This window comes from Lolium perenne, chromosome 2, assembly GCF_019359855.2.
Source record: "Lolium perenne isolate Kyuss_39 chromosome 2, Kyuss_2.0, whole genome shotgun sequence".
NCBI lineage: Eukaryota > Viridiplantae > Streptophyta > Magnoliopsida > Poales > Poaceae > Lolium > Lolium perenne.
This window is the reverse complement of record NC_067245.2, coordinates 302958411-302983778: the sequence shown is the minus strand read 5'-3', so window position 1 is coordinate 302983778 and position 25368 is coordinate 302958411. Positions and strand designations below refer to the sequence as shown.

At 44.6% G+C, this 25368-nt stretch overlaps 1 protein-coding gene across 1 annotated transcript; it reads left to right on the top strand.

Moving 5' to 3' along the window:
- Nucleotides 1-397: 397 nt before the first annotated feature.
- On the top strand, nucleotides 398-1309 carry LOC127337019 (uncharacterized). Its single transcript, XM_051363881.2, has one exon. The coding sequence runs from the start codon at nucleotides 506-508 to the stop codon at nucleotides 776-778; it is 273 nt and encodes a 90-aa protein (XP_051219841.1). The 5' UTR covers nucleotides 398-505; the 3' UTR covers nucleotides 779-1309.
- The last annotated feature ends 24059 nt before the right edge of the window (nucleotides 1310-25368 follow it).

Below are 25368 nucleotides of genomic sequence, written 5' to 3'. Positions count from 1 at the left end.
CCACGTGACGCGGCGAAAAGGGAATTGCCTTCGCGCGTCCGCGCGAGCGCTCCGCGCCGACAAGATCCGCTCGCTCGAGCGATCGGTTGCCAAGAAGGGGATTTGGCTTCCTCCTGTCGCAACTCGCAAGTGGGCTGTTTCAAAAAAAAAAAAAAAAAAAAAAAACTCGCAAGTGGGCAAAACCGCCCCAATCTGCCGTGAATAAACAAGACGAGATGCTAGACGAGGTAGGCAGCCACTCCACGGGACGACAGCGAGATGTGTGTCGTGCACGAGCAAACTGGCTCCGAAAGCACCCGGTATCCTGGAAAACCAACGCCCAGCCGCTGTTTTGCTCTGGGCTCTGGCCCCGCGAGCTTTCCATCCCCATCCGTATATAATCAACCCCACCCTCAGTCTTCTTCCCACAAACACGGGATCGATCAGCATTCAGCCCAATTCCAAACTCCACAACAGAGAAATCACAGAGTACATACGGATCAGTGAGCAACAACAAAAAGAGAAGATGGCCGGTGCAGCTAAGGCGTCGTGGATGGTGGCGATGAGCGTCGGCGCCGTGGAGGCGCTCAAGGACCAGGCCGGACTCTGCCGCTGGAACTACGCGCTCAGGTCCATCCACCGGGCCGCCAAGGCCAAGGCCAGCGCCCGCGCCGCCGTCTCGCAGGGCAAGAAGCAGCTTCCTGCCTCCGCGGCGGCGGTGACGGAGAGGCGGCGAGCGGAGATGGCCGAGGAGGGGTTGAGGACGGTGATGTACCTCAGCTGCTGGGGACCCAATTAGTAGCTGCTAGCTTGCAATTGGCAATGACTAGCTAGGTGTGTTTGCTGCAAGCCTGCAACAACCATGGCCTGAAACTGGTTCTTGTTAGATTTTTAGGACCTCTAGTTGTTGCATCTAGTGAGTAGTTGCATCTAGTCTAACCGGGACAACAGCAAGAGGGAAACAATGGGTGCATACCGTCGGGCTTCGTCGACGAGGAGCTCGCCATGGCGGCGACGGAGGGGCGGCGGTGATGTCGGTGGAGCTTCCCGCCGCTACAGCGCCTCACCAGATCGGGTGGCTTAGGGTTTGTGTGTGTCGGTGGGGAGGACGGCAGCGGACGACCTTGGCGTCCATGCCCCGGCCCCCACCTCTTTTATAGGGCGCTGACGACGGGGGCCCACCAACCATGTGGGTTGGGCGCCCCCGATCAGGGCGCGAGACAAGGTCGTGATCGACCGTTGGGTCGATACGTGGGAGATCAACCTAACATTCTCCCCCTTGATCTCATCTTACTTTAATCTTAATCTTAGACTTAAACTTTTCTTGGTACCCATTTTATCACAGATTAGTATATAGAGCATGTCTCGTCATGATAGCCAGTTACGCACCATCAGATTCAACAGCTACTACACACCTTTTCATTTTAAAATAGATTCTTCCTCTAGGCCCTTAATATCCAGGTATTATAGGTTTTTCTGTAAACCCATGCCGGCTACGTGTTCACTGAACACACTGGGTGGTAAGCCTTTCGTAAGCGGATCCGCGAGCATTCTCTTTGTGCTTATATGCTCTAAACTTATGGTATGATACTGGATTCTATCTTTCACAACATAATACTTGATGTCAATATGCTTGCCAGCATCACTTGACTTATTGTTGTGAGCATAAAATACTGCTGGCTCATTGTCGCAGTACATTCTAAGTGGTCTTTGAATGCTGTCTACCACTCTCAACCCGGGTATAAATTTCTTTAACCAGTTTGCCTGCCCCGATGCCTCATAACATGCTACATACTGTTATCACCAGATTTTAACCAAGTCAAAGTTGGGCCGTGATTGAGATGGGCTTAGAGAATATGCACGGAAAATATTCATGAACCGGCCTCGTACAAGAGTTTGGGCTAGATTGCCCGTGTATCTGTAAATTATAGTAGGTTACGTATCGGTTAGAATTAAGAGATAGAGTTTAGCTCGTACACGGTTGGGTTTATTCCCAAGTTAGAAAGTCTACGGACTATAAATATGTATCTAGGGTTATTGAGAAAGGAGGACGATCACGTTCGCAACAAACCAATCTAGGCGCATCGCCACCCCTTGTTTCGAGGGTTTCTTCCGGGTAAGCGCTATGCTGCCTAGATCGCATCTCGCGATCTAGGCAGTATCTTGTTTATTCGTTGTTTATGTGTTGCTCATACTGAAGCCTTATTGATGGCGAGCAACACCGTTATCATAGATATATTAGGGTTAGCATCGGTACTTTCTTGATGTATTCGCTTAGCTATGCTATCCCTAGATATCTAGCTGCCTTTACACCTATCTTAGGTGTAAGGGCAGCACCTCGCTTAGTCTTTATTTAGTAGATTCGATCCGTTATGGTTGTTCCTTGTTCTTCAAGGATTAGTTTGATATCTGTATAGTTAGGCCTTGCAAACGGGTTGAATGATCCAGTAGTGCGTAAGGTATAGTTTGCTGATCCTAGAGGGGATGTTCCGGGAATCAACTCTACGTTGGTTTTAGGCCTTGTCTGGGGCTGGTTTTCTATTATCTTTCGTGTCTGCCAGGCTCAACTACGTGTAGGATGTTCCGGTTGTGTGGTGAGAACCCTAAATCGTCGTAGATCGTTTTACCTTAGTATTGATTAAGCAGGACCACCATGTTATCGTAGATCCAATGAGAATCATGGGTGGATCGGCTCCTTGAGCCGATTCACAGGAAACCTAAGAGCCGATCGAGGCTCGTATTTAATGTTTACGTGTATGCCATGCAGGAAACTAGTCGAAGTAATCCATCACCTTCCTGACCAGGTATAGGTCAGGTGGCACGCCCTTGCACCAGCTTGGACGTGTGCCGGAGCATTGCGGGCCGTCGCCCGAGGGACCAGGACCCACCAGCAGTCCTGGGAGCCTCCCGGCTCTCCGTGTTGCCCGTCGCTGCTCGCCGGTGGGTTTTGGCAGGCAACACATTCTGGCACACCCGGTGGGACATTCTACAGCAACTACGTCAACATCTGCAACTGAGATGGCGGACGCACCAGTCACATATGAAGATCTGACTGAGGAGAACAAGAAGAAATACGATGAGCTTAAAGCTCTCTTCGAAGCCGACCTCATCGACTCTTTCGAGAGGACCCGTACACATGGCATTAGGTGGAAAGGGTTCTCAGCCTAAGGCGCTCTCGATGAGGTGGATCTGTCTACCGCTTCAGAAGAACGCACCAGAGCTCTGCGTCAGGAAGTCAATTACATGGTGGCTCATTCGCTACACCGTCATTCTGAGAGCCTGGTGAACGCTTTCGAGCGCGTTGCGGTTCGCGTGGTGCAGGAGATCATGAAGCATCAGTACTCTCCGTCAGGACCTACCCTAGGGACTCACCAGGGAGAGATACCATTCCAGACCAGACCACAGCTACCGTTCTCGCTTGCAGCTCCAGAGTCGCCGGGTTCACCGGTGTACGTCGTCTACAAGAGTGGAGGCGATCCTGGTGACTACCAGTTCCTGCACGAACCACCTAAGGAAATCCCACATGGATACGTGTGCACGTACGTGCCGGACTGCAATAATTTGGCGCGCACGAACCAGATTGCAGCAGGAGTGATTTCTGGAGCGGCAGGAGGAATTTCTGGAGTGGATGCCGATAAACAAGCGTGGCTAGCTAAATACGCCACCGGAACGAGTCAACAAAGCTCGGCCCCTGCAGCTAACACTGTGGACCAAATCAGTGCAATCTTGAGAGACCAGTTCGGCATGGTGCCAAAAAGGAGGGCAATCGGTTATTCTAAGCCGTACCCCAACGAATATGATTTGATTCCACTGCCACCCAAGTATCGGCTCCCTGAGTTCTCAAAGTTTAGTGGATCAGAAGGCTCTAGTTCAATTGAGCATGTGAGCCGGTATTTGGCACAGCTGGGCATGATTTCAGCATCAGACAAGTTACGTGTGAGGTTTTTTGCGCAATCTCTCACATGATCGGCTTTTGGGTGGTACACCTCGTTGCCACCAGATTCAATCCGGACGTGGAAGCAGATGGAAGAGCAGTTCCACATGCAATATCACTCAGAAGCGACCGAGGCTGGCATTGCCGATCTGGCGCAAGTGCGACAGAAGCGTGGAGAAACGGTGTCGGAATACATTCAGCGTTTCAGGGCTGTCAGGAACTGATGTTATTCGGCTCGATTGGGTGAGAAAGAAGCAGTCGATCTGGCAGTGTTGGGCCTCGCGGCGCCGATCAAGGACATGGCTTTCCAAGCAGAATACAGTTCACTGGCGCATATGGTTCAGAAACTATCATTGTATGAGCAACGCCACCCAGAATTGTACCAGGACAAGTTCAAACGCCCGGTAACCCTGGTTGAGACACAAGAAGATGAAGATTCTATAGGAGACCAGGAAGTAGCTGTGGCTGAATGGGCTCGGGGGGCAAATCCCGTGTCCTGCAAATGGGTGAAACCACAAGGTCCTGCAAAAGGGTTTGACCTCGACGTAAGCAAGGCTGAGCAGATATTTGAATTACTGCTTAAGGAAAAACAGCTGAAGTTACCCGAAGGCCATAAGATCCCTACGGTGCAAGAGCTGAACGGAAGACCGTACTGCAAGTGGCATAACTCGTTCACCCATACCACCAGCGACTGCAAAGTGTTACGTCAGCAGATCCAATCGGCGATAGAACAAGGCCGTCTGATCTTTGGTCAGTATGCCATGAAAGTGGACACGCACCCGTTTCCTGCCGTTAACATGGTGGAGTGCAGTCACTCCGTGAGGCGCCAGCCAGATTTCTCGTTCAGTATTAACATGGTAGGGCCTGTATACCACCATGGTAGGGACAAAGAAGAGAGCAGTCGCTCTCGTGGCAAGGAAAAGGAGGAGGCCGGCCCACGCGATCGGCCCCGATATGACGACAAACGGTACATCACAGAGGAGCAAGTGAGAAACGTGCGGTACCAGCGACCGCTCTCCGAGCATCTCCTTAACAAGTATGAGCGTCAGTACGACCAACGCCGGCGAGACAACGTAGACGACGAAAGAGATCGTCGGTCTAGGGTAGACAACAAAAAATATCATCGGTATGATAGAGACGACGAAGGATATGAGCGCCGCGCTAAGGGGAAGTCAAGAGAGCAGGAGGACGTGGACAGACACTGGGATTGTCCCTTCTTCAAGCATTGCTGGGATTCAGGAATGAGCCGATTGCCTACAGTTGACAACTGCCCGGAATGTAGATAGAAGAAGAAGGACACAGGTGACGTGTCAGTGTTCAAACGTCTAGGGCCTCTCCCATCTCGGAACAAGCAAGCTGAGTCCTCTCGGGTGGAAGATCTCGAGGAGTTAGAAGATGAAGATGAAGAAGAAGAAGATAGATACCACCGGCCAAGGTGGTGCCCTGATGGACTCAGTCACTCTCAAAAGCGTAGGGTTCAGCGACTACGTAGCTTGGAGGAAGCCGAGAGACAATACCTGCACATGTTGAGGAAAGCGCGGCCCGATCTGGCCGTGAAAATTCAGCAAACTTTGGACGAGGAGGGTCGTCCACAGAAGAAAGAATGGCGCCCCAAATAAAAGAAAGCCGACGATAAGACATCTGCTGGCACAAACATGGTATTCATACTTCCGTCAGAGTTTTGTGCTCCAAGAACGGAAGAAGCGCCTGTAGCACAGTTTGACTGCGGCCCATGACCAGTTATCTTTGAAAAGCCGCGAGAGAAGAGCTACAAACATCTGAAGGCCCTTTACTTAAGAGGTTATATCAACGGGCAGCCTGTGAACAAGATGTTAGTTGACACGGGAGCGGCAGTCAATATAATGCCATACTCCATGCTACGACGTCTGGGACGCTCTAGCGCGGGTCTGATCAAGACCAACGTCATACTAAGCGACTTCAACGGCCAAGCATCAGAAGCGCAAGGCGTTCTGAACGTGGATCTAACCGTAGGTCGGAAAACCATCCCTACATCATTCTTCATCGTTAACAGCAAAAGCACCTACGCTGTCCTGCTAGGGAGGGATTGGATTCACGCCAACTGCTGCATTCCATCCACAATGCACCAATGCTTGATACAGTGGGATGGAGATGAAGTAGAAGTCGTCCATGCAAATGACTCAGTCGAGATCTCCACAGCTGGCATGAACATTTGGGAAGCGGAAGACCAAGAGCCACTCTCTGGAGTCAGTTTGGACGGCTGTGAGCGCATCGAAGTTACAAAAAACGGGGTGAGGCTGGTCTTATCCACCGGCCTGACGGAGTAGCAAGAGCAAAGTCGAGCGACGTACGTGGCGAGGCTGATCCTTGCGATCGGCCCCAAAAAATAAGAAGGAATGATCTCAACTCAAGCATGTCACGTAGTCGTAGTAACGGGACTCCTTCCCGTAGTAAAGCACGAACAAGTTGTAAACCTTCATTGAGCAATGCAATCAAAATGGGGGCCGATTCCAGCAATCGGCCCATATTATCCTCGCCATACGTTTTTCCTGTGTTTAACATCGATCTAGCAGGCGACGGAAAGCTAGGGTATGGGTTTACATCGGCTGATGAGCTAGAAGAGGTTGACATTGGTCCTGGGGATAAGCCACGACCAACTTTTATCAGCAAAAAGTTAGACCCGCATCTGAGGAGCCTGATGATAGCTCTGTTGAAAGAATACCCAGATTGCTTTGCATGGGATTACACAGAAATGCCTGGGTTAGACAGGAGCATCATTGAGCATCGGCTCCCTCTCAAGAAAGGATTTCGGCCGTTCCAACAACGTGCACGTCAGATGAAGGCCGATATTCTAGAAGAAGTCAAGAAAGAGATCGAGAAAATGTTGACCGCCGGATTCACCAGGCCATGCAGGTACGCTGAGTGGATTTCTAGTATCGTACCTATACAGAAAAAGGACGGCCGATGGCGCGTCGCCATAGATTTTCGAGATCTCAACAGAGCCACTCCAAAGGATGAATATCCCATGCCGGTAGCAGAGACATTGATCAATGCAGCTGCTGGTCACAAGGTTTTAAGTTTCATGGATGGCAATGCCGGCTACAACCAAATTTTCATGGCTCCAGAAGATATACACAAGACTGCATTCAGGGTACCAGGTTCGGTGGGCTTGTTTGAATACGTAGTCATGACTTTTGGACTGAACAATGCCGGCGCAATGTACCAAAGAGCCATGAATTACATCTTTCATGATCTGATCGGCAAGTTGGTGGAAATCTACATCGATGACGTGGTGGTCAAGTCTGTCTCCATAGAAGGACACTTGGAGGATTTGCGACGCATCCTGGATCGAACTAGAAAATTTGGGCTAAGAATGAATCCAAAGAAGTGTGTTTTTGGTGTAACGGTCGGTCAGTTCTTGGGTTTCTTGGTCCATGAACGTGGAATTGAAATCGGCCTGAAAAGTCAGGAGGCAGTGCAAACAATGCAGCCACCTACCACGAAGAAGGAACTCCAGTCTCTCATCGGCAAAATCAACTTCGTCAGAAGGTTCATTTCCAATCTGTCAGGACGAATAGAGCCATTCATGGGACTGGTGAAAATTAAATCTGATGACAAGTTTCACTCGGGGGGCAGAGCAACAGCGGGCGTTTGACGAGATCAAAGAATATCTGACGAAGCCACCTGTGTTGGTTCCACCCCAGCAAGATAGGCCATTCTATATATACTTGTCAGTGGCTGACACTTCCATCGCCTCAGTGGTGGTGCAACTATATGATGGTCTGGAGAGAGTTGCTTTCTACCTCAGCAGGAGGATGCTGGATGCAGAGACTAGGTACCCTGAGATCGAGAAGTTGTGTCTTTGCCTATTCTTTACCTGCACCAAGCTTCGTCACGTCTTGCTGTTAGCAGAAATCATCATCATATGCAAGTCAGACGTCGTCAAACATATGTTGTCGGCTCCTGTCCTGAAAGGCCGACTCGGTAAATGGATGTTTGCATTATCGGAATTTGATCTCCGGTATCAGCCTGCGAAGGCAGTCAAGGGACAAGCGTTGGCCGATCTTATTGCTGAACGAATCAACACTGATATAGTAGCACTATCTATACGTGCATGGGCCATGTTTTTCGATGGATCGGCTTGTGATGATGGTTGCGGCATCGGTATTCTACTCGTGTCGCCCCGGGGGGCAACATATTCCTTCTCCATCAGGTTATCTACCCCTTGCACCAACAATGTTGCTGAGTATGAAGCAATACGCAAGGGGATGGAGTTGCTTATAGAAGCCGGGGCAGAAGCAGTGGAGCTTTTTGGAGACTCTAAATTGGTGATTTCCCAACTCACGGAGGACTACAAGTGTGAGAGCGAGTTGCTCTTCCCATTATGGATGCAATGCCGTGAGTTGATGGCACAATTTAGGTACATAAACTTTAACTGGATCCCAAGGTCACAAAATACCGAGGCCAACGATCTCGCACAGATGGCATCAGGCTATAAGGACGTAACAGATGGAGCCGATGTTCAGGTGCAGTTCCTGGAACAGGACGACTGGAGAGCCGATATCTTCAATTACTTGAAAGATCCGGCTCGGGGGGCACCTAAATGGATAAGATACAAGGCCATGAAATATGTCCTTATAGGAGATGACATGTTCTACAGGACTCTGGAGGGGTTACTTCTCAAATGCATGGGACCAGCCGAGTCGAATCGGCTCTTACACGAGGTGCACGAAGGCGCCTGTGGAACTCACCAATCGGCTCATAATATGAAATGGTTGATCAGGCGATCAGGGTTTTACTGGCCCACCATGCTTGAGGATTGCTTTAAGTACTATAAAGGATGTCAAGCGTGTCAGATGTTTGGGAAAATTCAGATGGTACCTGCATCAGCAATGAACCCCATCATCAAGCCTTGGTCGTTTCGAGGTTGGGGCATGGATATGATCGGCAAAATCCATCCTGCATCGAGCAAAGGCCACGAGTGGATCTTGGCCATTACAGATTATTTCACTAAATGGGTGGAAGCCGTCCCTATGAAGTCAGTGGCGTCGAAAGATGTCATCAGTTTTGTTAAAGAACATGTCATTCATAGATTCGGGATTCCCCAGACTATCACGACCGATGGAGGTTCGGTCTTCATTTCTAAAGAATTCAGAAAGTTCTGCGACGACATGGGAATCAAGTTGATCCGATCGTCTCCATACTATGCTCAAGCAAATGGACAAGCTGAAGCGTCCAACCAGAGCCTTATCAAGCTGATTAAGAGAAAAGTTGACGAGCATCCTAGACGTTGGCATGAGGTATTGTCAGAAGCTTTGTGGGCTTATCGCATGTCATGTCATGGAGCTATAAAAACCTCGCCATACCATCTCGTCTATGGACAAGAAGCCGTATTGCCTTGGGAAATTACGGCTGGATCGAGACGAGTTACGTTTCAGAATGATCTAACAACGGAAGAATATGCAGCCCTGATGAGTGATAGTATTGAGGATCTAACGGAACTCAGACTTTGGTCGCTGGAAAAGATTAAAGAAAACAAAGCCAAGGTAGCTCGCGCATATAATAAGAAGGTGAGACCGAAGGAGTACCAAGTCGGTGACTTGGTATGGGAAGCTGTATTGCCATTGGGGACTAAGGATAAAGTGTATGGTAAATGGTCTCCTAATTGGTGATACGTCTCCGACATATCGATAATTTCTTATGTTCCATGCCACATTATTGATGATATCTACATGTTTTGTTCACACTTTATGATGATTTTATGCATTTTCCGGAACTAACCTATTGACGAGATGCCGAAGTGCCAGTTCCTGTTTTCTGCTGTTTTTGGTTTCAGAAATCCTAGTAAGGAAATATTCTCGGAATTGGACGAAATCAACGCCCAGAGTCTTAAAATTCCACGAAGCTTCCAGAACACCCGAGAAGGACCAGAGGTGGGCCACAGGGCCACCAGATGATAGGGTGGCGCGGCCCAGGCCTTGGCCGCGCCCCCCTAGTGTGTCACCGCCTCGTCGCCCTTCCGACTCCGCCTCTTCGCCTATTTAAAGGTCCCTGACCTAAATCTTCGATACGGAAAAGCCACGGTACGAGAAACCTTCCAGAGCCGCCGCCATCGCGAAGCCAAGATCTGGGGGACAGGAGTCTCTGTTCCGGCACGCCGCCGGGACGGGGAAGTGCCCCCGGAAGGCTTCTCCATCGACACCGCTGCCATCTCCACCGCCATCTTCATCAACGCTGCTGTCTCCCATGAGGAGGGAGTAGTTCTCCATCGAGGCTAAGGGCTGTACCGGTAGCTATGTGGTTAATCTCTCTCCTATGTACTTCAATACAATGATCTCATGAGCTGCCTTACATGATTGAGATTCATATGAGTTTTGTATCACAATTCATCTATGTGCTACTCTAGTGATGTTATTAAAGTAGTTTATTCCTCCTGCACGGTGTAATGGTGACAGTGTGTGCATCGTGTAGTACTTGGCGTAGGCTATGATTGTGATCTCTTGTAGATTATGAAGTTAACTATTGCTATGATAGTATTGATGTGACTTATTCCTCCTTTCGTAGCGTGAAGGTGACAGTGTGCATGCTATGTTAGTACTTGGTTTGGTTGTGTTGATCTATCGTGCACTCTAAGGTTATTTAAATATGAACATCGAATATTGTGGAGCTTGTTAACTCCGGCATTGAGGGTTCGTGTAATCCTACACAGTTAGTGGTGTTCATCATCCAACAAGAGAGTGTAGAGTCTAGCATCTATTTATTTATTCTGTTATGTGATCAATGTTGAGAGTGTCCACTAGTGAAAGTATGATCCCTAGGCCTTGTTCCTAAATACTGCTATCGCTGCTTGTTTACTGTTCTACTGCATCTGTACTATCCGCAATATTACCACCATCAACTACACGCCAGTCCTAGACAGCAAAGCACTTTTCTGGCGCCGTTGCTACTGCTCCTACTTATTCATACCACCTGTATTTCACTATCTCTTCGCCGAACTAGTGCACCTATTTGGTGTGTTGGGGACACAAGAGACTTCTTGCTTTGTGGTTGTAGGGTTGCATGAGAGGGATATCTTTGACCTCTTCCTCCCTGAGTTCGATAAACCTTGGGTGATCCACTTAAGGGAAAACTTGCTGCTGTTCTACAAACCTCTGCTCTTGGAGGCCCAACACTGTCTACAGGAAAAGGAGTGTGCATAGACATCAAGCTATTTTCTGGCGCCGTTGCCGGGGAGGAAAGGTAAAAGGTACTCACACTCCGGATCTCGGCTACTAAGCTATTTTCCGGCGCCGTTGTAAGTACTCGAAGCTATTTCCTTTAGATCCTTCAATTGCATCTTTTTGTTTCTTGTTTACACTAGTTAGGCATAATGGAAAACAACAAAAATATGAGAGATCTTTATGAACTTTATCTTGAATTAGGACATGATGTTTTTGAAGAGAGAATTAAAAACCCATGGAACTTTATATGCATGCTAATGGGAATGTTATTAATATGAATGCTTTGAACACTATTGTTGCTAATGCTATGGAAAATTCTAAGCTTGGGGAAGCTGGTTTTGATGAGCATGATCTTTTTAGTCCCCCAAGCATTGAGGAGAAAATTTACTTTGATGATACTTTGCCTCCTATTTATGATGATTATAATGATAGTAGTCTTTTGGTGCCGCCTATTATGGAGGATGAATTTGATTATGATTACAATATGCCTCCTATATTTGATGATGAGAATAATAATGATAGCTACTTTGTTGAATTTGCTCCCACTACAATTAATAAGAATGACTATGCTTATGTTGGGAGTGAAGGAGATATGCCCTAGAGGCAATAATAAAGTGGTTATTATTTATATCTTTATGTTTATGATAAATGTTTATATATCATGCTATAATTGTATTAACCGAAACATTAGTACATGTGTGATATGTAGACAAACAAGAAGTCCCTAGTATGCCTCTTAAACTAGCTTGTTGATTAATGGATGATTAGTTTCATAATCATGAACATTGGATGTTATTAATAACAAGGTTATGTCATTGTGTGAATGATATAATGGACACACCCAATTAAGCGTAGCATAAGATCTCGTCATTAAGTTATTTGCTATAAGCTTTCGATACATAGTTACCTAGTCCTTATGACCATGAGATCATGTAAATCACTTATACCGGAAAGGTAGCATGGCCGGCCAAACCCTAAAGGGGAGGAGTCCAAGGTGGACTCCACCTTGGTGGCCGGCCAGCCCCACCTCAAGGAAAGGTGGGAGTCCCACCTTGAGTAGGACTCCCCCCTTGAGTAGGTTTCCCACTTTTGGGAGGTTTTAGTGTTGGGGTCTTATTCGAAGACTTGGACTAGAACTCTTGGGGCTTCCACCTATATAATGAGGGGCATAGAGAGGGGGCTGACCACTTCAAGCCTCAGCCTTGGCCGCACCCCTTAGAGGGCCGGCGCCCAACCCCCCTCTCTCCCCAAACCCTAGCGGTCTCTCTCCTCCACCACATCCCGCACGCTTAAGCGAAGCTCCGCCGGATTTCTCCACCACCACCGACACCACGCCGTCGTGCTGTCGGATTCAAGAGGAGCTACTACTTCCGCTGCCCGCTGGAACGGGGAGGTGGACGTCGTCTTCATCAACAACCGAACGTGTGACCGAGTACGGAGGTGCTGCCCGTTCGTGGCGCCGGAACCGATCGTGATCAAGATCTTCTACGCGCTTTTGCAAGCGGCAAGTGAACGTCTACCGCAGCAATAAGAGCCTACTCTTATAGGCTTTGGAATCTCTTCAAGGGTTAGTCTTGATCATCCCCTCGTTGCTACCGTCTTCTAGATTGCATCTTGGCTTGGATTGCGTGTTCGCGATAGGAAATTTTTTGTTTTCTATGCAACGTTATCCTACAGTGGTATCAGAGCCGTGTCTATGCATAGATGGTTGCACGAGTAGAACACAATGGTTTGTGGGCGTTGATGCTCTTGTTATCTTTAGTTTGAGTACTTTGCATCTTTGTGGCATAGTAGGATAAAGCGGCTCGAACTAACTTTACATGACCGCGTTCATGAGACTTGTTCCTCGTTTGACATGCAACTTGTATTGCATAAGAGGCTTTGCGGGTGTCTGTCTCTCCTACTATAGTGAAGATTCAATTTACTCTTCTATTGACAACATTAGTATCACCGTTGTGGTTCATGTTCGTAGGTAGATTAGATCTCTCTCGAAAACCCTAAACCACGTAAAATATGCAAACCAAATTAGAGACGTCTAACTTGTTTTTGCAGGGTTTGGTGATGTGATATGGCCATAATGTGATGATGAATATGTATGAGATGATCATTATTGTATTGTGGCAACCGGCAGGAGCCTTATGGTTGTCTTTAAATTTTCATGTTGAGTAGTATTTCAAAGTAGTTGTAATAGTTGCTACATGAGGTGAACAACCATGAAGACGGCGCCATGAACCTTAACGCTACGCCGACGATGATGGAGATCATGCCCGAAGATGATGGAGATCATGTCCGTGCTTTGGAGATGAAGATCAAAGGCGCAAAGACAAAAGGGCCATATCATATCACATATGAACTGCATGTGATGTTAATCCTTTTATGCATCTTATTTTGCTTAGAACGCGACGGTAGCATTATAAGATGATCCCTCACATTAATATCAAGATAATAAAGTGTTCTCCCCTCGTATGCACCGTTGTAACAGTTCGTCGTTTCGAAGCATCTCGTGATGATCGGATGTGATAGATTCAACGATTCACATATAACGGGTGTAAGCCATGTTGCACACGCGGAATACTTGGGTTTGCTTGACGAGCCTAGCATGTACAGACATGGCCTCGGGACAACAGAAACCGAAAGGTTGAACACGAGTCATATGGATGATATGATCAACATGTTGATGTTCACCATTGAAGCTACATCATCTCACGTGATGATCGGTTTTTGGTGTAGTGAATTTGGATCGTGTACCACTTAACAACTATGAGGGATGTTGTATTAAGTGGGAGTTCATTAGTAATTAGATTAAAACATGAACTAATTATCATAAACATAGTCTAAGTAGTATTTTGAATTAATTTTGTAGTATTGGCATCCATATTCTACCATGCGCTAGTCTTGTTAGTGAGATAGAAATACTGTTAAAATCTGATAAGAAACTTTACGGTTTGGTACCGTATTGTTAATGAATCAAGAATTGATTAAGTCCTATTGCAAACTTTTAGTAAACCTCACATTGTTGATTCAAAGAGCTGTGATTTCAATTAGTACCTAAAGTTATCTTGTCTCCGTGAAACTTGAAGTTCAAATCTGTTTGAAAAGTAAGGAGCTGAAAATTTAGTTTTCAGAAATAATCAAGGTATGAGATATATGTGATATCTAAGACCTTATTGCAAGATGATAGAATATAATTTGGTGAGACTACATGAACTCATAAGTTTTATGGGAATGTACGAAGGTTGAAGACGCAAGGCGTCACAATCCTCCAACTATTGGGGCACTAACAATATTCGCATATCCATGAAGTGACCATCCTTAATATGCACCGTTGCTAAGACTCGTAGTTTCGAAGCATCACGTGATGATCGGGTGTGATAGATTCTACGTGTGCATACAACGGGTGCAAGCTAGATTTGCACATGCAAATACCAAGGTTAAAACTTTACGAGCCTAGCATGTACAGACATGGTCTCGGAAAGTCGTCATGATATGATGGATAAAATTATGAGTGAAATCGTTCATCATATTACAAAGTTACTAATAGTGAAATCTGGAACACTTGTCATATGATGATCAACTTCAAAGTAAGAACCTCAAGGTTTTTGGTATTTGACCAACAAACCTAGAAGTTAATAATGTTGAAGTGTTTTTCTGAATAATGAGGAAAGCTAAAAGAGAAACTGCAAAAGATATTTTGGCAAAAAGAAAAGAAAAGACTAGAAAGTCTAGCTCAGGTGTATATAAATGATATACATGTTATGGTTGTATTCCTAGTTAACTCACACTATGAAATTCTTGGGTATTAGTACTATATTGGTTGGTATGAAGTGTCATACAAAACAACGCAATACAAGAATACAATGGCCTAAGTGACTGACAAGGAATATGATAGGAATGCACGTCAGGAACAAAAATAAAGTGTTATTATGTTCGTCATTGACATTCTATCTAGCCCTTAGAATTTATAATAAAGAGCTTAATAAATTGTTATTTTGCTCTGGTCAAATAAAAACAATGAGTTGTTTAAATTATGACATTACTCCAAGTACGATGGATAAGTTATTATAAATCTTAATGGTGAAACACACATACATAACACTGACGCTAAAATGCCATAAGGCAAATGATTTGAATTCCACTTATTTATGGAACCGCCATTTAGGTCATGTTAGAAAGGAACGCATGAAGGAACTCCATGCAAATGGATTTTTGGAGTCATTTGATTTTTGAATCATTTGGCGCTTGCAAATCTTTTCTAAAGAAAATGATTAAAATACCGTTCATAGGCCAAAAGTTGAACGGGCAACTAACTTAGTGAAAAATACATGATGATGTATGTGGTTCACTGGGCATAGTTGTGTGCGGGAGATTCTTCTACTTCATGAAAACTTTCAAAACAATGAATTGAGTATATATGTGGATATATTCAATAAGGAAAAGTTTGAAACATTTTGAATGGATTCAAATAAATTTCAGCATGAAGTGGAAATCATCGTAATAGAAAAGTCAAATATCTATGATTGGATCATGGTGGAAATATTTGAATTACGAGTTTTAGCGAACATCTAAGAGAGTTATGAAATTGTTCTACAACTTACGTTTCTTGGAGTATCATAGTGATGATGAAGTATCCAAGAGATATATCCAAATTTTGTTGGATCAATGATGAGATAAAATATTGATGCCATTATATTTTTGTGGATTATGCTTTAGTGACTACCGCTTTTACACTGAATAGAGCATCATCATGATCCGTTGAAATGACACCATACAAGTTATGGCATGGGTATAAACCCTAAAAGTCAACCAAAATCGGATGAATGTCTTTGTTGGTTATCCCAGAGATTTAATTGGGAATTCTTCCCACGAGACAAAGACAAAAGTGTTTGTCAATGTTTCTTATTTCCGAGAAATTGTTTCGAGTGAAGTATTTGAGTGGGAGGACAATATAATTTGATAAGGTTTATGAACCTAAGCATAATGATCAGAGTAGCGCAGCATCGGAATTGGTTTCGGAAGCGGCCACGACGATCATGGCTCTCATGACTACAAAGTGTTTTAGCCATGGAGATCGAAGTACATATTGAACCTTGTAGGTATGGTTTACTTTGTGATCAAATAAATGATTTGTGGACAAAGGATTGATTTTGAACAATGATAAACCAACTACAAACAAAGAAGTTATGATGGGCCCGACTTCGTTAAAATGGCTATACGCCATAAAATCCAAGATAGATGAATACTTTTTGAAAGTAAATGGATCTATGAAATTGATGGACTTGGATGAAATATCCTTGAAGAAGCTCAACTTATTGAAAAGTTGTTTACGACAAAGTTCAAAGAGTTGACTACGATAAGATTAGATCTTCCGTAGCAATGCTTATAGTCTATGTGGATTATTCTAGTAATCACTACATATTTCTTTTATGAGATATGTTAGTAGGATGGCAAAATACACTACTTAACAGAAGTGTATATTAAAGGTGTATACTAGATACAAACCAAGAGTTTTGCTGGTCCGTGAAATACTAGATAGGTATACGAACTTCAATTGGATGAAGTAAGTATCGCGAGTTTGAATCTTCACTGGATGAAATAGTCAAAGAGTTTTTGATTTCATCAGAGACGATGAAGAGGCTTGCATTTGCAAGAAATTAAGTGGGAGCGCTGAGACATATTTATAATACTTATGTAGAAGACATATAGTTTGTTATAAATAATGTAATTACATACTTGATTAAAAGGTTTCATTGAAAATTAACTTCAATGAAAGGATATGGACTAAAACATATTTAGTGTCAAGATCTATGAAGATAGATTGAAACACATAATAAGTTTAAGTCAAAGTACATAGAATGGATATTGAAATAGTTCAATATAGAAATATTAAGAAAATGTTCTTGTCATGTGAAGGTTTAACAAGACTTGAGTGTATCTGACACTCGATGAGTAAAAATACATGAGTGATTTTAGATCACAAATAAAATGTACAAAATCAGATATCTTGTGCTCTAAAATGTTATGAGCATATATCGGAATGATTCATAAGATGATCATAGGACGACAGTAAGAATATCCTTGAGTACTTTAGAAGAACTAAGGATATACATATATATTTTTGTATGAAGAAATGACAAACAAATCGCTGTAAGGTGTTACACCGATATTTATTTTGTCACATATCAAAATAGAATTTCAATCTCAAATTAGACTAAGTGTTGTTTTAAAGGTAGCACAATGAACTAGAAGTTGTCTATGTTAGATTTAGAAGAGTTCTAAATATTGTGATGGATTCTACAAAACGAAGGCAGAGTATGTCATTTGTTTTGACAAATTACTGAGGATGTTGAGTCAAGAAGTTCTTTGAGAACTTGGTGTAGTTCCGATAGTGTCAGAACTTTGAAGCTATATTGTATGTGACAATATTAGTGACTTATTTCAGACCGCGGAATTAAGGTTCCACCATAAGATCAAACATATTTAATGCCAACTCATTTGGAAATGAGTGATGCGTTGAGACGCAAATGAATTACAAAATACATACGTTTCTGAGCGTGTCGATCCGTTGACTAAAAACCTCTCCCGTGAGCAATACATGATAAAGCACCATAAGGCCAAGGTGTTATATCTTTACAAATGTAAACTAGATTATTGACTCTAGTGCAAGTGGGAGACTGAAGGAGATATGCCCTAGAGGCAATAATAAAGTGGTTATTATTTATATCTTTATGTTTATGATAAATGTTTATATATCATGCTATAATTGTATTAACCGAAACATTAGTACATGTGTGATATGTAGACAAACAAGAAGTCCCTAGTATGCCTCTTAAACTAGCTTGTTGATTAATGGATGATTAGTTTCATAATCATGAACATTGGATGTTATTAATAACAAGGTTATGTCATTGTGTGAATGATATAATGGACACACCCAATTAAGCGTAGCATAAGATCTCGTCATTAAGTTATTTGCTATAAGCTTTCGATACATAGTTACCTAGTCCTTATGACCATGAGATCATGTAAATCACTTATACCGGAAAGGTACTTTGATTACACCAAACACCACCGCGTAAATGGGTGGCTATAAAGGTGGGATTAAGTATCCGGAAAGTATGAGTTGAGGCATATGGATCAACAGTGGGATTTGTCCATCCCGATGACGGATAGATATACTCTGGGCCCTCTCGGTGGAATGTCGTCTAATGTCTTGCAAGCATATGAATAAGTTCATAAGAGACCACATACCACGGTACGAGTAAAGAGTACTTGTCAGGAGACGAGGTTGAACAAGGTATAGAGTGATACCGAAGATCAAACCTCGGACAAGTAAAATATCGCGTGACAAAGGGAATTGGTATCGTATGTGAATGGTTCATTCGATCACTAAAGTCATCGTTGAATATGTGGGAGCCATTATGGATCTCCAGATCCCGCTATTGGTTATTGGTCGGAGTGAGTACTCAACCATGTCCGCATAGTTCACGAACCGTAGGGTGACACACTTAAAGTTGGATGTTGAAATGGTAGAACTTGAATATGGAATGGAGTTCGAATATTTGTTCGGAGTCCCGGATGAGATCCCGGACATCACGAGGAGTTCCGGAATGGTCCGGAGAATAAGATTCATATATAGGAAGTCATATTCCAAGTTTGGAAATGATCCGGTGCATTTATGGCAGGTTCTAGAAGGTTCTAGAAAAGTCCGGAAAAATGGCACTATGGAAGGTGGAGTCCCGGAGGGACTCCACTAGCATGGCCGGCCAAACCCTAAAGGGGAGGAGTCCAAGGTGGACTCCACCTTGGTGGCCGGCCAGCCCCACCTCAAGGAAAGGTGGGAGTCCCACCTTGAGTAGGACTCCCCCCTTGAGTAGGTTTCCCACTTTTGGGAGGTTTTAGTGTTGGGGTCTTATTCGAAGACTTGGACTAGAACTCTTGGGGCTTCCACCTATATAATGAGGGGCATAGAGAGGGGGCTGACCACTTCAAGCCTCAGCCTTGGCCGCACCCCTTAGAGGGCCGGCGCCCAACCCCCCTCTCTCCCCAAACCCTAGCGGTCTCTCTCCTCCACCACATCCCGCACGCTTAAGCGAAGCTCCGCCGGATTTCTCCACCACCACCGACACCACGCCGTCGTGCTGTCGGATTCAAGAGGAGCTACTACTTCCGCTGCCCGCTGGAACGGGGAGGTGGACGTCGTCTTCATCAACAACCGAACGTGTGACCGAGTACGGAGGTGCTGCCCGTTCGTGGCGCCGGAACCGATCGTGATCAAGATCTTCTACGCGCTTTTGCAAGCGGCAAGTGAACGTCTACCGCAGCAATAAGAGCCTACTCTTATAGGCTTTGGAATCTCTTCAAGGGTTAGTCTTGATCATCCCCTCGTTGCTACCGTCTTCTAGATTGCATCTTGGCTTGGATTGCGTGTTCGCGATAGGAAATTTTTTGTTTTCTATGCAACGTTATCCTACAGGGAGTAGTAATAATTTTATGCATGAGACTCATGATAAGAATGCTTTATGTGATAGTTATATTGTTGAGTTTGCTCATGATACTACTGAAAGTTATTATGAGAGAGAAAAATATGGTTGTAGAAATTTTCATGTTATTAAAACACCTCTCTATGTGCTGAAATTTTTGAAACTACACTTGTTTTATCTTTCTATGCTTGTTGAATTATGCTTCATGAACTTGTTTATTTACAAGATTCCTATGCATAGGAAGCATGTTAGGCTTAAATGTGTTTTGAATTTGCCTCTTGATGCTCTCTTTTGCTTCAAATACTATTTCTTGCGAGTGCATCATTAAAACTGCTGAGCCCATCTTAATGGCTATAAAGAAAGAACTTCTTGGGAGATAACCCATGTGTTTATTTTACTACAGTAATTTTGTTTTATATTTGTGTCTTGGAAGTTGTTACTACTGTAGCAACCTCTCCTTATCTTAGTTTTGTGCATTGTTGTGCCAAGTAAAGTCGTTGACAGTAAGGTTCATACTAGATTTGGATTACTGCGCAGAAACAGATTTCTTTGCTGTCACGAATCTGGGCCAAATTCTCTGTAGGTAACTCAGAAAATTATGCCAATTTACGTGAGTGATCCTCAGATATGTACGCAACTTTCATTAAATTTGAGAATTTTCATTTGAGCAAGTCTGGTGCCTCAATAAAATTCGTTTTTACGAACTGTTCTGTTTTGATAGATTCTGCCTTTTATTTCGCATTGCCTGTTTTGTTATGCTTGATGGATTTTTCGATTCCATTAACTTTCAGTAGCTTTGTGCAATGTCCAGAAGTGTTAAGAATGATTATGTCACCTCTGAACATGTAAATTTTTATCGTGCACTAACCCTCTAATGAGTTGTTTTAAGTTTGGTGTGGAGGAAGTTTTCAAGGATCAAGAGAGGGAGATGATACAATATGATCAAGGAGAGTGAAAGCTCTAAGCTTGGGGATGCCCCGGTGGTTCACCCCTGCATATTTCAAGAAGACTCAAGCGTCTAAGCTTGGGGATGCCCAAGGCATCCCCTTCTTCATCGACAACATTATCAGGTTCCTCTAGTGAAACTATATTTTTATTCCATCACATCTTATGCACTTTGCTTGGAGCGTCGGTTTGTTTTTGTTTTTGTTTTGTTTGAATAAAATGGATTCTAGCATTCATTGTGTGGGAGAGAGACACGCTCCGCTGTTGCATATGGACAAATATGTCCTTAGGCTTTACTCATAATATTCATGGCGAAAGAATCTTCTTCGTTAAATTGTTATATGGTTGGAATCGGGAAATGCTACATGTAGTAATTGCTATAATGTCTTGGATAATGTGATACTTGGCAATTGTTGTGCTCATGTTTAAGCTCTTGCATCATATACTTTGCTCCAATTAATGAAGAAATACATAGAGCTTGCTAAAATTTGGTTTGCATAATTGGTCTCTCTAAGGTCTAGATAATTTCTAGTATTGAGTTTGAACAACAAGGAAGACGGTGTAGAGTCTTATAATGTTTACAATATGTCTTTTATGTGAGTTTTGCTGCACCGGTTCATCCTTGTGTTTGTTTCAAATAAACCTTGCTAGCCTAAACCTTGTATCGAGAGGGAATACTTCTCATGCATCCAAAATCCTTGAGCCAACCACTATGCCATTTGTGTCCACCATACCTACCTACTACATGGTATTTCTCCGCCATTCCAAAGTAAATTGCTTGAGTGCTACCTTTAAAATTTCTATCCTCTACCTTTGCAATATATAGCTCATGGGACAAATAGCCTTAAAACTATTGTGGTATTGAATATGTACTTATGCACTTTATCTCTTATTAAGTTGCTTGTTGTGCGATAACCATGTTCCTGGGGACGCCATCAACTACTCTTTGTTGAATATCATGTGAGTTGCTACCTTCAGGCCAGAGATAGTAGCGTTGGAGTTGGATGATTCCGCCATTGGATGCACTGCAGAGTTGAGTCTGCGCGATTGAGATCTGAGATTCGTGTGGCTGCGAGTTGGATCTGTTCGAGCGGCGATTTCGGAATCTGAGTTTGCTCTTTCAGACAAGGGTTGCTGGTTACCGTTTGAATAGGCAACTGACTTGGCTTTGTTAGCGTTTTATGGTGAAGACCGATGCGCGGCCATCGGCTCTTTGAGCGTTGACTTACTTTGACTATCGGCAAAATCAATTGAAAGCATTTTTCATTGATAAAGGGGATTTTTTACAGTGAAGAGCCGATTTCTCAAGAAAGGAAGAACAAAAGAAGAGCCGATTACTACTACTAGTCCTATACTAGTAGTCCCTAATCTACGGGCCGTCGCTGACCTCGTCGTCACCGTCGTAGCTGCCGTCAGCGCTGCTGCCGGCAAGCTCCTCGTCGCTGCTGCCGTAGCCCTCGGCAGGGGCTTCTTCCCCCTCATCATCGTCGTCGTCGTCGTCCGACCCGACGCGGAAGCGTTTCGCCGGCGGCTCGCCGGAGGAGGTGTCGTCCTCCTCTTCTTCCTCCTCGTTGTAAGAGGTGAAGCTGGCCCAGGAGAAGAGGTTGTCCTCGCTCTCCGCCTCCAATTCCCCGTCGACGAGGTACCGGAGGTCCGCCTCCCCGTCGGTCAGGGATAAGTCGTCGTCTGACCCGACGGCGGTCAGGGGTAGGTCGTCGTTCACCCTGACGGTGAAGTCCCACTCCCTCTCGTCCCAATGCTCGGGAGCCTCCTTCTCGTACTGCGCCATTTGGTCGTACTCTGGTATTGGCTCGCTGGAGGAGGAGGAATGGAAAGAGAGACCCGATGAGGCAGAGGAGGAGGAGGAGGAAGACATGGTTGCAGAGGAAGGGGGTTTTTTGCCGATGGCTAGTACGGAGCAAGGGGATGAAGAGGCGAACTGCTCGGCGCGGTTAAATAAAGGGGATATAGTGGAGATTTAATGCTACAGCGGTTTCCGAGGAAGTGGTGCCAAAAAACTGTCAAATCGTGCAGAGAAGTTGAGAAGGCAAGGCATCATGATGAAAGGATACTGTGACGGTTCTGCTCTGCCACGATGTGACCCGACGAAGAAAAAATAGAGTGGTTTTGGAATTATCATTACCAAAACCAGGGGGGCATGTGTTATCACCAGATTTTAACCAAGTCAGAGTTGGGCCGTGATTGAGATGGGCTTAGAGAATATGCACGGAAAATATTCATGAACCGGCCTCGTGCAAGAGTTTGGGCTAGATTGCCCATGTATCTATAAATTATAGTAGGTTACGTGTCGGTTAGAATTAAGAGATAGAGTTTAGCTCGTACACGGTTGGGTTTATTCCCAAGTTAGAAAGTCTACGGACTATAAATATGTATCTAGGGTTATTGAGAAAGGAGGACGATCACGTTCGCAACAAACCAATCTAGGCGCATTGCCACCCCTTGTTTCGAGGGTTTCTTCCGGGTAAGCGCTATGCTGCCTAGATCGCATCTCGCGATCTAGGCAGTATCTTGTTTATTCGTTGTTTATGTGTTGCTCGTACTGAAGCCTTGTTGATGGCGAGCAACACCGTTATCATAGATATATTAGGGTTAGCATCGGTACTTTCTTGATGTATTCGCTTAGCTATGCTATCCCTAGATATCTAGCTGCCTTTACACCTATCTTAGGTGTAAGGGCAGCACCTCGCTTAGTCTTTATTTAGTAGATTCGATCCGTTATGGTTGTTCCTTGTTCTTCAAGGATTAGTTTGATATCTGCATAGTTAGGCCTTGCAAACGGGTTGAATGATCTAGTAGTGCGTAAGGTATAGTTTGCTGATCCTAGAGGGGATGTTCCGGGAATCAACTCTACGTTGGTTTTTAGGCCTTGTCTGGGGCTGGTTTTCTATTATCTTTCGTGTCTGCCAGGCTCAACTACGTGTAGGATGTTCCGGTTGTGTGGTGAGAACCCTAAATCGTCGTAGATCGTTTTAACTTAGTATTGATTAAGCAGGACCACCATGTTATCGTAGATCCAATGCGAATCATGGGTGGATCGGCTCCTTGAGCCAATTCACAGGAAACCTAAGAGCCGATCGAGGCTCGTATTTAATGTTTACGTGTATGCCATGCAGGAAACTAGTCGAAGTAATCCATCACCTTCCTGACCAGGTATAGGTCAGGTGGCACGCCCTTGCACCAGCTTGGACGTGTGCCGGTGCATTGCGGGCCGTCGCCCGAGGGACCAGGTGACATAGACATCCTCAATGGGCTTGCCGAAGATAGTACCCTGGGTTTACTGAAAGCCCAAGACCCGAAGAATATGAAGATTCGGAAGCCCAAGTTGATATTAAGGAAAGTTAGAATTGTAATAGAGATAGTGTTTGTAATCTTGCGGGATGAGTTGTAAACCTTCCCAGACTTTGTAACTTGTACAATACGAATCCCTCGACTCCGCCTCCTATATAAGGGGGAGTCGAGGGACAAACAAAGCATCGAATCATTGTCTCTCAAACCCTAATTTTCATAATCGTCGAGTACTTTTCGGCTGAAACCTTCGAGATCTACTTGCCCTCTACTTCCAACTAAACCCTAGTCTACAACCCGTAGGCATTGACAAGTTAATACCTTGTCAATTGGCGCCGTCTGTGGACTAGGGTTTAGTTGGAAGTAGAGGGAGAGGACTTCTCGCGGTTTCAGGAAATTGCAATCGTGGCTATCGTCAGCAATAACGTCATTTTAGCAAGAGAAAAATTCGACAGCTTCATAAATATGGCGATGGCAAAATATATTCGAGAGCCTTCGATCAAATACAAGTTTTTGATCAAATGCTCGGGGGCTACTTTGGAAAAATGAAAATTTTGAGAAAGACAAAATAGAAATGGCGAGAGCCTATGATCAAATACAAGTACTTGCTCATAGCCTCGGGGGCTACTCCCATCGGGAGCGCTGTTCGCGCACCCGAGAGATTTTGACAAAATATGTGACAGGAGAAAATATAGCGACATAAGGCGTGGAGCCTACACCCAAGCACAAGTCCTTGGTTGTAGCCTCGGGGGCTACTCCCATCGGGAACGCTGTTCGCGTGCCCGTGAAATTATAAAAAAAAAAGAAAAAGAAGAAAGAGAGATGGAGAAAAAGAAGAAGAAAAAGTGAGCATATTTTGAGTTATATACATGACTCTACATATACTCCCATCGGGAGAGCAATATAAGTCATCCGTTGACTCAGTAAAATGTGCCATTCCAACAGCCGAATAAGCACTCGACAATATATTCTCAGAACGCCAAAGTTGCGATCAATTTCTGAATGCCGCAAATTTGCGAAGGTAAGACCCCAGATCCGTTCTGTGTGGCATGGCGCCGTCTCTGACGTCGGTTTGCTACTTTTATCCGTATCAACAGATACGAAGAAAAATCCTAACGGACGCGTTAGGTACCCGATAAATATGACTGGGACTCGACAGAATGGTAAGACCTTAAGCGGCACCTGTCGAAGTTTACACCAGTATCCCGAGATCATGTCCAGGGACGTGATCTTGAAGTAGGTTTTTGCGGATTGCCACTAGAGCAGTTAACTAGTACCTGATCCGTCAGATGAACTAGCCCCAATTACCATTATCCCTGTACAATATAGAAATTCATAAGAAGAAATATAGAGAAGTTTTAAGTTGTCGAGTAAAAATAAACAGTGGAGATTTTCCCTGACTCTACGATTCAAGCAAAATCTCGGGGGATACTGACATAGGCATCCCCAATGGGCTTGCCGAAGATAGTACCCTGGGTTTACTGAAAGCCCACGACCCGAAGAATATGAAGATTCGGAAGCCCAA